General features: G+C 38.6%; 1 protein-coding gene across 1 annotated transcript in view; it reads left to right on the top strand.

The window, feature by feature from the left end:
• Positions 1–17,139, top strand: part of LOC138811277 (RNA-binding motif, single-stranded-interacting protein 3-like) — a 770,298-nt gene that overhangs the window by 610,437 nt on the left and 142,722 nt on the right. Inside the window, exon 4 of the mRNA XM_069999013.1 lies at positions 9,115–9,284. Coding sequence (XP_069855114.1) covers positions 9,115–9,284 — 170 coding nt within the window. The remainder of the gene's footprint in view (positions 1–9,114; positions 9,285–17,139) is intronic.

The following is a 17,139-nucleotide window of genomic DNA, read 5'->3' as shown; positions in this document are numbered from 1 at the left end:
GGATAAAAGAGTACAATTTCTATTGCACTGGAAATGGATAAAAACAAATTGGGGAGACCATCAGCACACAGACTGCCGTGTGGAAGGGGACCACAGCTCCTCCAAACCACCAGACCAACTGCCTCCAGGTCCTGCTAGCAGCCCGATGCCAGCAGTAGAGCTGACTGATGTTTGGCACTAGGGCTTTGTGATTCCTGGCCAAGGAGAATTGCATACAGAATATTTAACATTCTCTCCACAAAAGAGTTATGTTTCAATCAGAGGGAGAAGTGTGTTGCAGATATAATCTACTGCAAATGAAATGTGGTATACTGGCATCTTGGAGGGGTGAGGGACATACCACAAATACTTGGGGTAAACAGGTGAACTTTGCCAGGCACTGGTGGCTTATGCCTGTAATCCTAGCTACCCTACAGACTGAAACCTGAGGATTATGGTTCAAAGCCAGGCTGGGAAGGAAAGACCTTGAGAGCTTATCTGCAATTAACTGGCAAAAACCAGAAATGTAGCTGTGGCTCAAGTGGTAGAGCTCCAGCCTTAAGCACAAAAGCTAAAGGACAGCACCCATATTCTATGTTCAAGCCCCAGAACTGGCACAAAAACAAAAAACAAAAACAATTGAATTTGAGTTTGATGATGAAATTTTCAATGAAATGAGTTATTTTCCTTAGACTATTGAGTTAGTATTATTGAGTAGTTATTTTTCAATGAAAAAAGCTGTGTGTTGACAATATTGATTCTTTTACTAGAAAAGGATCTCTTTCACCTTCTCTAGGGACATTTGGTAATAGCTGAAGATTGTATGTGTGTGTGTGTGTGTGTGTGTGTGTGTGTGTGTGTGTGTGTGTGTGTGTGTGTGTGTGTGTGTCCCCACAGGAATGAACTCAGAGTCTCAAGGCCTTGCACTTGATGCAAGGCAAGTACTTTTACCACTTAAGCTACACTTTCAGTTTCTTTTGCCTTATTTTTATTTATTTATATATTGTATGGACAGTAGTGATGCTTCAACCCAGGGCTTCACACTTCTCAACTGATGCTCTACCACTTGAACCACACCCTCTATTCCTACTTCAGACTGATTTTGGTGATGAAGTCTTTTGAAATTCTCTACCTACACTGATCTTGCACCTTGATCCTCCTTGGCTAAGATTATTAGTGTGACCCACCAACTCCTGGCCTGACTTGGTTATTTTTGAGATAATGTCTTTATACCTGAGCCGGCCTAGGTTGCAATCCTTCTATGGTGCTTCCCCTTTGTTGCTGGGGATGGCAGGTGCATGCCACAGTGCTTAGCCATTGGTTGTGATGCAGTCTTGTGATTCTACCTAATATGCGGGTTAGTCTCAAGCTACTATGTTTCCATTTCTTCTTCCCAAGTAACTAGGTATATTTTCTTGATCCACTGCACCCAGCTTAAAGACATTTTTGATTGTCACAAGTTGTGGAAGGACAGTGCATCTGGATTTAGTACACAAAGTATTAATATGTTATTAGCTATTTTTTGGTAAGTCCTGGAGCTTGAACTCAGGGCCTGGATGCTGTCCCTGAGCCTCTCTGTACTCAAGGTTAGCATTCTATCACTTGAGCTACAGCACCACTCTTGACTCTTTTCTGCTTATGTGGTACTTAGGAATTGAATCCAGGGCTTTATGCATACTAGGCAAACACTCTACCACTAAGCTGCATTCTCAGTCCAAGCTATTAACTATTTTTAAGTACCCTACAATATACAGTAAAGCTTCCTAAAACAAATTGCCCTGTGTCAAAATCAGTAGTGGCAAAGGTGATAACCTTGGTTTAAAATGTATCACAGCTCTGCCTGTAGACACATGTTCCTCCAATCAAGTTCGTCATTGTATGAAAGATAATTTGTTTATGGTTTTCCTTACCTTATTGATTTGTGAGCAACATTTATTGTATTGCCAAATAATGCTTTCTATTAAAACAAATTCATGTCTAATCTACCTCCACACTGCATACAAGAAGAAAAGCAAGCAAGCAAACAAACAAAAACCTGCACACACAGCCACATACTTTCCAAGAATGGAGAAGGATGGGGGTTGATGCAGTTTTCAAACTTGACAAATGAGACAGATTAACAAAGCACACTAAATGAATCAGCTACTTAGGATGCTCTACAAGCCAGTTCATTTTGTTGTTGTTAAACAGGAAAACAAAAAACAACAACAACAAAAATGAGTTTTGACTTAAGATAAACCTTTATGGGTGACAATATTTGAAAATCTCCTAGCATGCTTGCTTGTGATAGTGACTTGCCCTCTGAAATTAAATTTTAAGAGAGACTTCATTTCGCTGGGCACCGATAGCTCACCTTTGTAACACTAGCTACTCTGGAAGCGGGGATAGGAAAATTATGGTTCAATGCCAGACCAAGCAGACAAATCCTTGAGACTGGTATTTCCAATTAATTAGCAAAAAGCCCAGTGTGGTTTAAATGGTAGAGGTCTAGCCTTGAACAAAAAAGCAGAGTGTTAGGCCCTGAGTTCAAACCCCAGTATAGTGCTAGCCAGTGAGTGCACATGGGTGTGCACGCACGCACGCATATGCGTGCACACACACACGCACACACACACACACACACTTCATTTATGTTCTGATGGAAGGAATGGCTGGCTATCCTCCATTGGGGATGTCTGCTGTTGCTCCTTCCCTCTCATCCTCTTACCCTCCACTCTTATGCTTGTTGGTGCCCATAGGAATAACATGAAGTTCTTTTGTATTGTGAAGAACCACTTGGCTTCCAGAATTCACCTCATTTTACTCAACTCTAGGCTGGAGCTGTGTGACCTTAATAAAGTCATTTACCCTTTCTGCCTCAGTTTTCTCAGTTGCAAACTGAGAGAAATCGTGTTTGCCTCACCAGATACTCTATTGGATTGTATGCAAGTGTGTACAAATGTATTAACTGAAATACAAAAGATTCAGGAGAGAACTCAAATGGTGTTATTCCTTAGAAAAGCCAAGTCAAAGTTCAGAGAAATAAAATAAGAAGTGGTTAGCAAAAGGTGTGGGGTCAATGGGAAAGGGGTAGACAAAGGAAGAGGAGAAGAGGGGAGCGTGCAGTCAAGAATCCAATGTATCGCCTACAAAATTAAGAGGAGGAGTGAAAGGCTGGGTAGAGGAGGGATGGGTAAAATGCTGAAAGGGGGCGACATTCATCAGAATGTATTTCATTCATAAACTGCTTTGTTTAATGGCAACTTCTTTGTACAGCTACTTAAACAAAAAAAGACAAAAAGGAAAATATTTACCCAGATCTTTTCTAATCCCTCACTGGCCTCTCCTCCAGCAGGGCCATCCCTTCTACCCATCATGCAGTGGTGTCTGTGCCCCAGCTGAGCATGTGCAGCTTCAAGAGAAACCTTGCCTTGCTTTCAGTCAGGCTTACTCAGAGCCCACTTCTGGACAAGCTGCAGATGCACAGCAAGGCCTTGCCCTTTAAAGCAGTGGGCATGCTCAGAAACTCCCTAGGACAAGTCCTCTGGCTCATAAACTGGATTTATACAATGTGACTTGGAACAATAGAGCAAAGTTAATCTTATCTGAAGGAAAATATTTTTTCCACTAACATTTTAAAAATGCTTCCTTAGGAGCTCAAAATAATTTTGAAGCTCATCAGTGATAAAATTCCAAATCTATCCAGAAAGAAAGAATTGAGAAAGGAAGCCAGGAGGGACTTTAATCAGAAAAGTGGCTGCTGGGACATATTAACCCATGGAGATTATTGACATGCCTTTGGCATACAAAGTTGTTTTGGTTTTGGTTTTGTTTTGTTTTGTTTTTTTCCAAAAATTAATCTATTTAGGTTTGTGCATTTGTCAGGCATTTTGGTACCAATGTGGTGTTCACTGAAGGATGCTATTTTGAAAATGGGTGGGGGGAAGGAACTTATAATTCTTTAAAATAATTAATGATTTACAATATTCATTGCTACCTTGGTCACAAGTTCACTTACTAGATAAACAGAAATGTTAAAGATGAGGAAGTGCCCTGGATTGGATATTAAAATCAGTGAATTGATTGACTCAATCACTCTGAGAAGTCTTTCTCTCCCACCAGAATTTCTGGGATTTACGTAAGAAGACAAGATATAAAAAGCTACCTTTAATTTTGGCTCTGGATCATGCTAGTAATCTACCTACTCAGGTGGCTGAGATTTGAGGATCAAGGTTTGACATCAGTCCAGGCAGGAAAGTTTGAGAGACCCCATTTCCAAGTAAGCAGCACAAAGCTGAGCTACAAGTATGGTTCAAGTGGTAGAACACCAGTCTTGAGTATAAAGTCAAGTGGGAGTGTTATGCCCTGAATTCCTGAGTTCAGGAAGGAAGGAAGGAAGGGGAAAGAAAGAAGGAAGGAAAGAAGAGAGGGGAGAGAGAGAGAGAGGAAGACCATCTTTAGTGGTATATCTTTTTCAAACAGCTTCAGAAATGCACCCTTCTGAATTCCAGTGCTTCCTTTACTATTTATATAGTGCATATGTCACTTCGACATATACATTTGCCTATCTTCATCTCAACCTTTTTTTTTATATTGTTCTGGATTTTAGTTGTTGTTGTTTGTTTGTTATGTCCAGTGAATACATTAAGCCTGTTGGAAGGCACATTTATGGTTTTGGACATCATGCAATTTGCTAAATGGTGTTCTGGCTATGGAAATGCTTGCAAAGAGCCCTGGGGAAAAAGAGAATTAAGTAAACACGTATTGATCATGCTGTACAGACTCTCTCTTATTTGATCAGCCAAGGGCGCTGTCTGCACTAGTCTATCTGATCTGTTATACTTAAAGCTGGAGACATTTTTCTGGCTCCCTGGTGGTTTTTAAAGGCTATGCAAGGGGAAAAATTGCTTTAAACAAAGTCTCATTTTAAGAGAAGTGTGAATGCAGGATGGAATTCAAAGAATGTGGAGAGAGGAGAGGTGAAAAGTGGTAGCAAACAGCTTTAAAAAGCCCTGGGAATTTAGAAAGAATAAAATATAACAGATAAAGACCATGTGATCCATTGTGAGATAGAATGACAGGGGAAGCCACTCCAGCCAGTACCTACTGAACACTACTGTGTTATAAGGCTTGGGGGGAAAAAAGCAAAAGCTTAAGTATTTGGATGTCCAAGGGGTGAAATAGAAGACATTGGGTCATGAAGCCAGTCCCATTTTGTTATATGAGGAAAGAGGCTTTAGTGTTATGGAGATGTTAAATGTCAAAATGGAATGGGATTATGCCATTAAATTCAAATACAAAGAGAAAGAGCACATCTTCCTTTGTAAGTCTACATTCTAACAAATTATTTAAAAATTAAATGGTACATTTGTTCATTCACTTATTCATTCTTTGCTTAATATTTTGTGCTCGTACTGGGGCTTAACTCAGCACCTCATGATCTCCCTTAGCTGTTTTGCTCAAGGGTGGAGCTCTACCACTTGAGCCACAGCTTTTTTTTTGCTAATTAAGTTGGAGATAAGAGTCCCACAGACTTTCCTGCCTAGGCTGGCATTAAACCTCGATCCTCAAATCTCAGCTGCCTAAGTAGCTAGGATTATAGGCATGAGCTACCAGTCCCTAGCTCTAAATATCATATTTAAAACACTAATACTATATTAAGTACAGCTAAAGAAGGGAAGATGTTTATTTCTAAAACTGGAAATAGTGGCCCTGGGCCTATAGCCTGTCCTTATTTGCTTTCTTTCTTCTCTGCTATTTCTAATTCTTGGCTAGGCTATGATTGCAAGTGACAGTTTTGTTATTCCTCTCTCCCCTCTTCACCATTCGAATGAATCAGTTGTCAAAAGAAAAGTAGGAGGGAAAAGGAGGCCAGAGAGGAAGTTTGAAGTCTCTGTATACAGATGATGCTCACCCTAGCCTAGGAAGAGGAAGGGCTGTCAGACATTTTGGTGTACTCTGAGATTGAGGCTGAGGAAACAGATGAAGCCAAGTTCTTTAGTTCAGCTTCCCCTACAGTCTTGATGTAATGTCTCACCATGCCTTGAGGACCATTCTTTGTTATAATTGAACGAATGGCAAGACATTCTTAAGCATTATTTTTTTAAATTGAGATTAGGTGATCACAAAAATTTCACATATTTCACAGTATTGTGGAATAGTGATACTTAGTTAAAGTCATAAACACATTTTACCCTTCGCAAGGCAAATTGTCATTATCATGGTCTATAAAGTTTATGCATTCTATGAGCTTTGACAATACAATTAGATGATATTTACATTTCCTTCCTTTTCCTTAGTGTAAGCTGTTCCCTCTTTATTATTATTAACTGATTATGCAGTTGTTATTTTAAAGAACTCATTTTTTTTGCATGAGCTCAAAGCTTTTTTAGACTCCATGACATAGAACACTACTATTATTTTATTGCAGTACTGAAGATTTAACTCAAGATTAACTCAAGGCCTTTTGCTTGCTAAAGAAAGTCCTCTACAGCTTGAGCCATGTCTGCAGTCCTTTTGTTTAGCTTCTTTTCATACAGGATCTGGCATTAACATTAACTTGAACAACTTGTGACTATGGTGTTCCTACCTCTGTCTATGGAGTAACTGAAACCACAAGCATAGCTTACAACACCAAACTTGTTTTGAGATAGGGTCACTTTAACTTTTTCCTGTGCTGACCTCAAATCAAGGTCCTCCTATCTCTGACACCCAACTAGCTGGAATTACAGGTATATGATACAACATTGGGACCAGAATATTATTATTATTATTATTACTATTATCTTCATAGTAATGAGATTATTGAATCTCAGAGAGATTAAATTACTGTCTAAAGGTAATATGTACAGCAAAAGGTACAGCAAGGACTGAGCTCAGACAGTATAATTCTAAAATTTTGAATATGCTCACATAAAAAAGAATTGATCAGAGGATCAGAATTGCTCAATAGCTATGTACATATGACCATCCGGTGGCTCACACCTGTAATACTAGCTACTCAAGAGGCTGAGATCTGAGGATCACGGTTCAAAGCCAGCATGGGCAGGGCAGGAAAGTCTGTGAGACTCTTATCTCCAATAAACCACCAGAGAACCGGAAATGGCACTGTGGTTCAAGTGGTAGAGAGCTATCCTTGAGCTGAAGAGCTGAGGGACAGCACCCAGGCCTAGAGATCAAGTCCCACCACCAACCAACAAAACAAGAAAAAAACGATGCTAATCAAAATGAACTCCAAGATATGGAGAGTTTTTTTTGTTTTTTGTTGTTTTTTTTTTTAGTGTACTGTTAGCAGCTATTTCTTTTTTCTTTCATTTTTTTTTCCTTTGGATTATTCCCTTTGTCTTACATAAATTCATCTGATTTGGGGAAGGGAAGGGAAATGGTGGGACAAAGGACAAAGGGTGAACCAATCCAACAGTTATACTCACAAAGGCATTATGTTGGAAATGAACTTTTCACCTTGGCAGGGAGGGGAGTTAGGGGAGAGGGAAAGCAGGAGAAAATGAGGAAGAGGATAACACTGGAAAGAAATGTGCTCATTACCTTACTTATGTGACTGTAACCCCTCTGTGCATCACCTTTACAATAAAAATAATTAAAAGAAAGAATTGAATGTAATAAGTAACTATATTTACTAATCTTGACATCTACATTATGCATTGTTTTCACGCTACACATCCCATGTTTTGGGGTGTCATTTTATTATTTTCATTTTGATATAACATGCTATGGCTGATTATGAGAAAGGTCCTTTCATGAGAGGAGAACTCTGTCACTATCAGGAAACATTTGGCAATATCTGAAAATATATTTGGTCATTTCACTGGAGGTGTGGCTGTCACGAGAGTCTGGTAGACCCATGTTAAGGATGCTGCCCCGGCATCCTATATGGGGTAGGACGGTATCCCAAGGAGGACTGAATTTTCCTGTGCAGAGTCCCTATGGTTAATACCCTGGCTTAGAGTAATTTAAAGAATTGGAAAGAAAAGAGAGTAGTGGTTTTGTCTAACAATCTAGAAACATTAAGGATGAGGAGGCAGGATTAGCATTGGGGAAGGTGCTGAGGTAGATCCATTAGTTCACTCAATTGTTCATCCATTTGTAGAGTCTGTGGAATATTTCTTCCTTCTTCTAATCTTTCTTTTTTCTTTCATCTACCTTTCTTTCATATATTTTTTTTGGTGGGGGGTTGCTGGGAGGGGAGGGAGCTTGAACTCAGACCCTCATCCTCTGGCGTGGCTTTTCTGCTCAAGGCTGACATTTTACCACTTGAGCCACACCTCCACTTTTGACATTTTGTTGGATAATTAGAGAGTCTATCAGATTTGTCTGACTGGGCTGGCTTCAAACTGAGCTTCTCAGATTCTCCCAAGTAGCTAGGATTATGGCATGAGCTACCAGCATTGAAGGAATGATTTATGTCAGAAATTGAGCTGAATAGTAGAAATCTGGAAATTAGAGTTGGAAAGGTTCTCTCTTGCCTCCCCGCCCCTTTCTTTCCATTCATTCATTTCTTTATGTTCATTATCTTTAGTCATACAAAGTGGTTTCAATTCAACATGTCAATGTATGACTACAATGCATCTTTATCAGTGTCACTCCTTCTATCATTTTCCTACTCCCATCTGTCCCAATCCCACCCCACCTCTCAAAAAGCTAGAGCTGTTAAAAGGTAAGCTTGGGAGAGTTGTACGTTACCATGACTAAACGATTTTATTTTATTAGGAAGGAAGATGATATATTCTTGCATAGGGGTTAGGATAGTGAATGTGGTCCCGGACACATTCAAAACCAATATGACTTGACCAGGAGCACTTGGTAACTTCTTTTGTCCCATTCATGGCTGACTTTTGTTGGTGTCCAAAAATAGAGTCAAAATGGGAAGGCAGTGATGCTGTTAGAGGCATCATCTAGCATTGATGTAGGGATGTGTGTGTGTGTGTGTGTGTGTGTGTGTGTGTGTGTGTGTGTGTGTGATCATGTATAGGTGAAGAGAGAAGCTTGCTTGCTTGCTTTCAAGTTACATTGCTGGCCTGGGAACAGGTGTGCGTGCGTGTGTGTGTGTGTGTGTGTGTGTGTGTGTGCGTGCATGCGTGTGTGTGTGTGTGTGTGTGTGTGTGTGTTTCCAGTAACAGCTCTTTCTGTTTGCAGCAGTCCTATGCACCAGCTCCCCACCCCATGGCTCCTCCCAGCCCCAGCACAAACAGCAGCAGCAACAACAGCAGCAGCAACAGCAGTGGGGAACAGTTGAGTAAAACAAACCTGTACATTCGAGGCCTTCCACCAGGGACCACTGACCAGGACCTCATCAAACTGTGCCAACCGTAAGTGTCTCCAGGTGCTCTATGTCATTTCTCATTTGCATACTGTCAGTGTGGGCAGCACTGGGGACCACAGCAGGGGGCCCAGTCCTGGAGTCTCAGGAGAGGAGGCCTATGCTATATAAGAGGGAATGGATTTGATCTGTAACTCCCGCTGACTACAGGGAGTGGGGTTTGTTGCATTGCTCTGAAAGTGAAGGTTTTGAGCAGACAGGTGTAGAGTGCTGGTGAATTCACGTATGTTGGGAATCTCAACCATGTGGCTGATGAGGACAAGGGTGACTTTACTATCCTTGAGTTAAATTAATGAAAGTTGACTGCAGGATAATGGTTTCTGTGTTCAGAGCTTTTCTGGTTAGTTTTTGAGTGTAGATTCAACCAAGACCATGTAATAGAATTATAAATTCATTTCTCCAGCTACCTTGAAACATCCAAGTCTAGTAAGCTGTCTCCCACCAAGACCAAGAACAGGAGTTTTATATATCCTAGGAAATGTGGAAATAATTAATTTCTCTTTCAAAATGTTTTACCCATCTGTTGTTTTCTGCTGGCACTTATGTTATTGGCTGTGCAAATACATTAAAATATTTGCACATATCCTCTAAATAAAATTAATATGGAACAATGAATTAATCATAGACTTGTCTTTTTTTTAGATTGTTCTGATTTTTTTTCTTTCAAAATACTATCAGCAGAAATATTTGTCATTTGTCCCTTAAGTGAATATTTTTTAATTTGGGGAAACAATTACTCAATGGTCCTTCTCTTTTGTTATAAGAAGGATGACACAGTATTTATTTTTGTAAAATGTCTAACCTCCAGCATATGAGAAGAGGAAAACACAGTTGATGATATTTACTTGTTTCTATTCTGGGTTGTAACAATAGGAGTTCATAGCAAAACACCTAATTAGCAGATGGACAGAGGCACAAACATATAACTCAACCAGTTGACAATGCTGAAGATGTATTTGGGTCAAGAAACCCTGTTGCTACTGACGGCCTTGATTAATGCACAATTAAAGCAGGACCCTCAAAACAAGTATTAATTTAGGGGAAAAAAGTTGCTCTTTTGAAATAAATGTTAAAAGGCATATTAAAAAAGCATGTGAATGCATGTTAAGTTTTGCTAACAAAATATTGAGGTTAAGAATCAGAAGATAAATGATTCAACTTGTTGTTAGAAAAGGCTGAACTATTTTGGAAATTAAGGTCTTTGAACATAAGAAAGACAGGAGACTTTATAATAAATTTCCAGGTGAACTATCTCAACACATGGTGATGGAAAAGAATAGGCAGCCATGGTGAGTTGAAGCAGCTTCTGATGGAACCAACAGCTAAATATCTCAGAATTTTGTGAATGATTTGTTAAAGATTTGGTGGATCAAGTTGGAAAGAGTTGGAGTATTTATGACAGGAGAACAAATTCTATCAATCAGGACATTTTAAAAACTCTTTTACTGGAGAACTGTTTTATGAACATACTACTGGTATAGCATCGTACCATAAATCAGTCAATATCTACTTGTGTGAAAATTGCCAGAATTTTATAAATGGAAATATTACCTAAAAGGCTGGTTAGCAGGAAAACTCTGTGGTGACCAAAACCCTGTTATTTAGTATAGAGGTTTTGCTAATGATTCTTATGTGCAATTGAGAAATTGAAATAATGGTAAGGCAACAGAAACACAGTTATCTGTTCACATTATTCTTTGCTAGCTAAAAACAATCTGACCCATGTTACCATTATTGTAAAAATCATTTGTGGGCTCTCTAGTTATTCAAGAATAATCAGGGCCTCGTGTTTATTGCTTAGATGGCTTTTTCTAGAGAAGCTTCGAAATCTGATGCAATTGGGCAACTAAAATAAGAATGAAATGCATCATATCTGTAAATATAGATAGCAAAACTCCCCCAAAGGAGTTGAGTAACAGGAGATAAAGGGAATGAGGAAAGTGAGAATAAGCAAGACAGTCATTCTGACTAAATACTGTATATACATGTGTGAAATACTGTGGTGAATCTCCTATGAACCACTATCCCACATTTAAAAGGATGACAAGAATGTTAATCAGATGTTTTCTGGGGAATGGGTAGCTAGTGAGAAGGGGTGAGTGAGTGGGAAGGGCACTATGGGTGAATATTATTACAGTACTTCACATCCATGTATGAAAAAAAATCTATCAATGAAGCTTATGGGGATTGATTTAAGAGGGAAAGAGTGGTGAGTCAAATCAAGGTACAATGTATGCATATATGTCAAAATGTCAAAACAAAATCACCCCCCTCTGCCCTGGTACAATTAATTGATGCTCATAAAAGCATGGACAGAAAAGTAAGGAAGTACCAAGACACCTGGCGTTCAGTTCTGGTTGTGCCAGTTGGTCTGTGGCCTTAGACAAATGACTCCTCTCCCCTTAACTTTGTTTTCTCTCATATATAAAAAATGGATTGGAATTTGATAATCTTGTGTTGATTAAACTCTAAAATTCTGACATGTGATTGGAACTTCATTTTTTACTGTTAGTATCTGTTCCAAAACACTGTTTTGATCTTTCTCCAACCTTCTGCTTAGGGCTATAGCCAGGTTATAGCTTGAACTAGAGGGTGACGTATGGCTAGAAGTTCTTTGGGTAAGAGATCTCTGTAGGCCATTTGGCAATTTCTTCCCCTCTCAGATAATGGTGGTCTCAGATAATGGTGATTTCTTTTTGTATTCATGATCTTATAATGATTAAAACCATTTGCATTCCCAAGATTTATTCTACATTTCAAAATAATTATAAGACAGATATTTGTAGCTGCAGATGAATTTGTCATCTGGATAATTATCCATGTTAATGTTTGTGCATTTGTAAGTACGTTGAGGGTTAATGCTTTAATTGTAGGAAACATAATATTTCCTATGCTAATATTCATGCTAATAAAATGAAAGAAATCAGAGATACACAAAAATGCATGGGTAGGTTGAATTTTCTAACATTAGTATACAATATCCATATTAATACTAATAAACAGAAAGAAAATGAGTAGAAACTGCAGTTTGTCAGTGAATAATGTGAAAGAAAATTTTTATTAAGAAATTTTAGTCTGGTGTAGGTGCCTCATGCCTGTTATCCCAGCTACTCACTCAGGAAACTGACATTTAAAGGATCTCCTTTTGAAGACAGCCTGGGCAGAAAATTCTAAGAGAACCCATCAACAATTAACTGGCAAAATGCTAAGGTGGAGTTGGGGTTTGAGTGGTAAAGCTCCTGCCATGAGCAAGCAAGCCGAGAGCACAAGGTCCTATGGCAGAAAAAGAAAAACTGTATTTAGCTTTGTTATCTAAATGCAGATGTTCAGACTGCAAACGAAATCAAGGAAGACCAGACTGAAGAATAATTAGTAAGAAGAATAATTTCATGCTAAGGAAAATACATTGTGCATTATGTGTCTGGTATTGTATAAATACATTATGTATATACTTAGATACTTTATAATATCTATCTTGAGGAACCTTAAGGAACCTATTAAGTTCTCAACCAAGAAATATTTACAGAGCAACTGTGGTCTGCCTATGCTGAAGATCTGATGGTGAGATAATTTAGACAAAGCCTTTGCTTTAAAGGTAATGTCTAGTCTGATGAGGAACATAAATGCTGATTAATCATGTGATTTGTAATAAAATTGAAAATGTAAGTACAAAATCAGAAAGAATGACAGTGAGATAGTTTCAAACATAGCATTAGACTAATCATCTGTAGGGAAATGTCACTTAAGCTGAGATCAGAGGATGAATAGGTTTAAGTGAGGAAGGAAGAGAAGAGTATTCCAGGTTGAGGGAAATTCATGTACAGAACCAGTGGCTGGAGGGAGCATAGTTAGGATAATGAGCTGGAAAAGGTCAATGTGGCTGTAGCAGGGCGAGCGAGTTACAGGGAAAAATGGGCTAGAAATGTGAATAAGGAAAAATGACTATTTTGTACATTAAGTTAGAAGCTTTGTTTTATCTTAAGAAACCATTACATTGCCATAAGCAGAAAGCAGAAGGAGAGCACCGTTCTATTTTGGCTTCAGGAAGGTAACTCTAGATACAGAATTAAAAGATGAGACCACTTGAAATCCGGGAACATTCAGAGGAGGTGTAGTTGTTAGATGAGCAATTAGTATTTAGAGAAGACCATTCATGAACTAGCAGTTGTGGTGATGTGGAAAATGATGCATTCTTGTCCTATGCATGTGTTTTTTAATTAGAAAATGAAGACTTGAGAAATAGTTATTTGAATACTGTTAAAGCACAGCAAAGTAGTTGGGTGTTAGTGGCTCCCACCTATAATTCTAGCTACTCAGGAGGCTGAGATCTGAGGATAAAGGTTTGAAGCCAGTCAGGGCAGGAAAGTTAGTGAGACTCTCATCTCCAATTATGCACCAAAATTGATGGAAGTGGAGCTTAGGGAATGTGCTCAGACCCTGCAGACCCAGAGTTCAAGATCCAGGACTAACAACAACAACAACAACAACAACAACAAAAAAGAGAACAAAAGAAAAAAAAAGCAAGGTAGAAAAAATAGAACCCAAATTGGTTGAATGTTAGTGAATCCCTTCTCCTTATTCAGTCATGAAAAGGACTACAGTATACTGCCAATCACTTAGTGACTAGAATATTGAAAGTACTCAAGGCCAATAAAGATTAAAGCTCTAGTTGATTGAAAGATATGTCCAGGGGATGGACTATCAGCTGGAATTCATGGTACACACATTGATCATAATTCCTGCTTATCAATAAGTGGAGCAGATGAGAGTGGGAGGCAATAGATTCCTTTTAACAGAGGAAATGGGTTTTCACCTTTGTGGGGTGGGGATCAATTAAGCTTGTGTCATATAATGATTTTCACGTATTAAATTATAATATAATTGGTAATACCTTTTACATGATTGCAAATGTGTCCTTAAAATGTAAATTACTCTTAAAAATAAAATTAAGCCTGGTGCCAGTAGGCTAATATCTATAATCCTAGCTATTTAGAAGCCTGAGATCTGAGATTGTAGTTCAAACCTACCCCAAGAGACTTTTATGTCCAATTAACCAATGACAGTCCAGAAGTGAATGCCTCCAGTGGTAAAGTACCAACTTGAGAGCCAAATGAGAGTGCGGGCCTTGTGTTCAAGCTCCAGTACTGGCACAAAACATAAAATAAATAAGAAATTAATGAATAAATTAATTAAAAAATAAGCCAAGCATAAACCATAGTGGACAGAATCTAAAACATAAAAAAATTAATGTGTTTATATTTTCCACATCTATTGTATCTTTCTACTGTATCTTTCATCTAACTATTCTTGTGGTTTATACATTTTAATACAGTGTTCTCAGAAACTCCCACTGATTATCCACCCTCATTCTTTCCACCCAGGGAAGAATGATTCTGGCCTTAATTAAAGAAGTTTTTCTGTTGTAAAGTGAGCACACTGCAGCCATACCAATGATGAACCTAAAGGGAACACCCCTTAGGTGCACACACTTCCAATCATTCCTAGCTGGTCAGGAACATTACCTGGCCTGTCCTTGTGTTTCCCTGTAAATATTCTCTCTGCTCAAGATACGACATCCTAGCACTGTCCCCTTTAAAAGAAGACTTTGAATGTCTTTTTAATATTTAACAAGAGAGGAGGAACACCCACCATGAAAAGCCAGAGGAACAATGTTAGCAGGTGCTTAGGAGCTGAAGGGCGGGGCCAAGCCTATCTTGCCGACTTTTTCTGGCCTCGCTGGAGGGCTCATTATGGTACATGCTGAACACTGAGTAGTAAAAGCCGACTCGAGTGCCATCCAGGCTCAAGTGCTGAGGCCATTACATACTGTGTCAGACAGTTTTGACAAATGCACCGGCACAATCAAACCTTTTATCAATTTAAAAGTAACCTTGTCAGAGTAATCTGTCAAACTGTTCCGATGTAGCTAAAGGAAAACAAAGTCATCACGTACTCCAGGGTAACCAAGGAAATAAGAAAAATGTGTCTAGAAATTTCTCTAGTTCTTTTTCCCTGTGTCATTGAAGATTTAAAAGTTCCCCCTTATTAAGGCCTAAGAAAATTTTATTAGCTTTTGTCTGCAAGTCAGACTCTACTGATGTTGCTGCTTTTTTGAGATGTCATAAGTCTGTGTGGTAGAAATATGAGCAGAAAGAAAAGTCCAGTTCTTTAAACTTTGCATTTGTGCATAAAGGCCCAAACCAAATTTTTGAACGCCCGACTCATCCCAGAGCTAACACTTGCTTACATCAATCTTGATTTAGGCACAATTACATCTGCCAGTTATAACAACCTGGACATAGTATTGGATGGGTATTTAATAATAACCAGTATTACTAAGGCATTATCGTTACCTATTCTATAACAACATTATGTGAGTATTCTACAGCAAGTAGTCTGCCAAGTTTTTATATAAGATCACTTAACTTTCAAAACAACCCCATGATGTGACCATAGTAATTCCTGAGTAATAGTGGAGTAAAAGAAGACTCAAAGAAGCTAGGAAACGTTTGTGCACGTTTGTGGTGCCACCATGGTCCAGACTCTAGCTCCTACTGGGTAGCCCTTCGTGAAATACAAACCAGCACATCATAATGCATGGGCTCTCAAATCCAATCCCTTGGGATATCTGAGAAGTAGGAAATCTGGATATCATCCTTTTAGGATCCTGACTTGGCTGGTGTGGCATCAGCCAAACACTAGGCCAACTCCATTCATTCTTGTAGATTGCAAAGTCTGAGAGCCCCAACGATGCTTACATTAACTAGAAAACAAAATTTAACCCTCTGTTTCAGCAATTGTATTCTGGATTTTATAAGATCTAGCTATTTCATAGGATCCATCACTTAACTAGAAGACTTCAATTAACTAGAAGACTTAATATGTTTTATTGTCAATTTTAGGATGCATGCATTTTCCTAATCCTAAAAGTTAATTTTTTAATTAGAAATATTGATAATTGAGCCTAGGAATGAGCCCCAGGCTCTGCGTGTTTTCAAGGAAGGGCAAGGAACCTTGCACACTACTGCCTAGAACTTTAATATATCAAATATTTCTTCAACATTCTACTTTATTTACTTGACAAATCAGCAAGTACTCTTCCTATTTTGATTCATGTGATTAAGTTTCTATGCAGACTTGCATTTTCCATGCTGACCATAGTCTGTTGACCAAAGTTCTTGCATCTTCTAGCAGTTTTGGAAGCATCTTAGGGAACTATTATTCCCATCATTGCCCTCTTTTTCTTCCTCTTCCTCTTCCTCCTCCTCTTCTTCTTCCCCTTCTTCCTCTTCTTTTTGTTCTTGTTCTTTTTGTTCTTGTTCTTGTTCTTGTTCTTGTTCTTGTTCTTGTTCTTGTTCTTCTTCTTCTTCTTCTTCTTCTTATTATTATTATTATTATATATTATTATTATTTTCATTACTATATCCTGCTGAATGCTTATTTATCTCCTAATCTTTTGGAAACTAAATTTTCTTAATTTTCTCATGAATGATTGTTATTTCCCAGCTATTTTAGAGACAAAGAAGAGAAAAATAAAAATAAAACCAGTGGGAGCAGGAGCTAATAGTGTTTACTATGTTGATGACAGTATTTTTTAAAAGTCAGAGGTCTGTAATTTGAGGATAAATGGAATTCTGGGCATGTCTCATGCTGAGTGCCAGAAAAATTGAGGGACTTGAGGCTCAAATAGGTCTAGCTTGGAGCCTATGGCTCGTGAATTATGGTTCAAAGCCAGTCGAAGTAGAAAAGGCTCCAACTCTGAAATAACCAGTGGTAGAGCATCAGCCAAACAAACTGAGGAAGAGCAGTTTTGAGTTCAAACCCAGTATTGGCAGGAATCTGGC

Source organism: Dipodomys merriami, unplaced genomic scaffold, assembly GCF_024711535.1.
Source record: "Dipodomys merriami isolate MVZ:Mamm:240054 unplaced genomic scaffold, mDipMer1.0.p SCAF_52, whole genome shotgun sequence".
Lineage (NCBI taxonomy): Eukaryota > Metazoa > Chordata > Mammalia > Rodentia > Heteromyidae > Dipodomys > Dipodomys merriami.
Note: the sequence above shows the minus strand (reverse complement) of the source record. Positions and strands in the feature narration are given on the sequence as shown.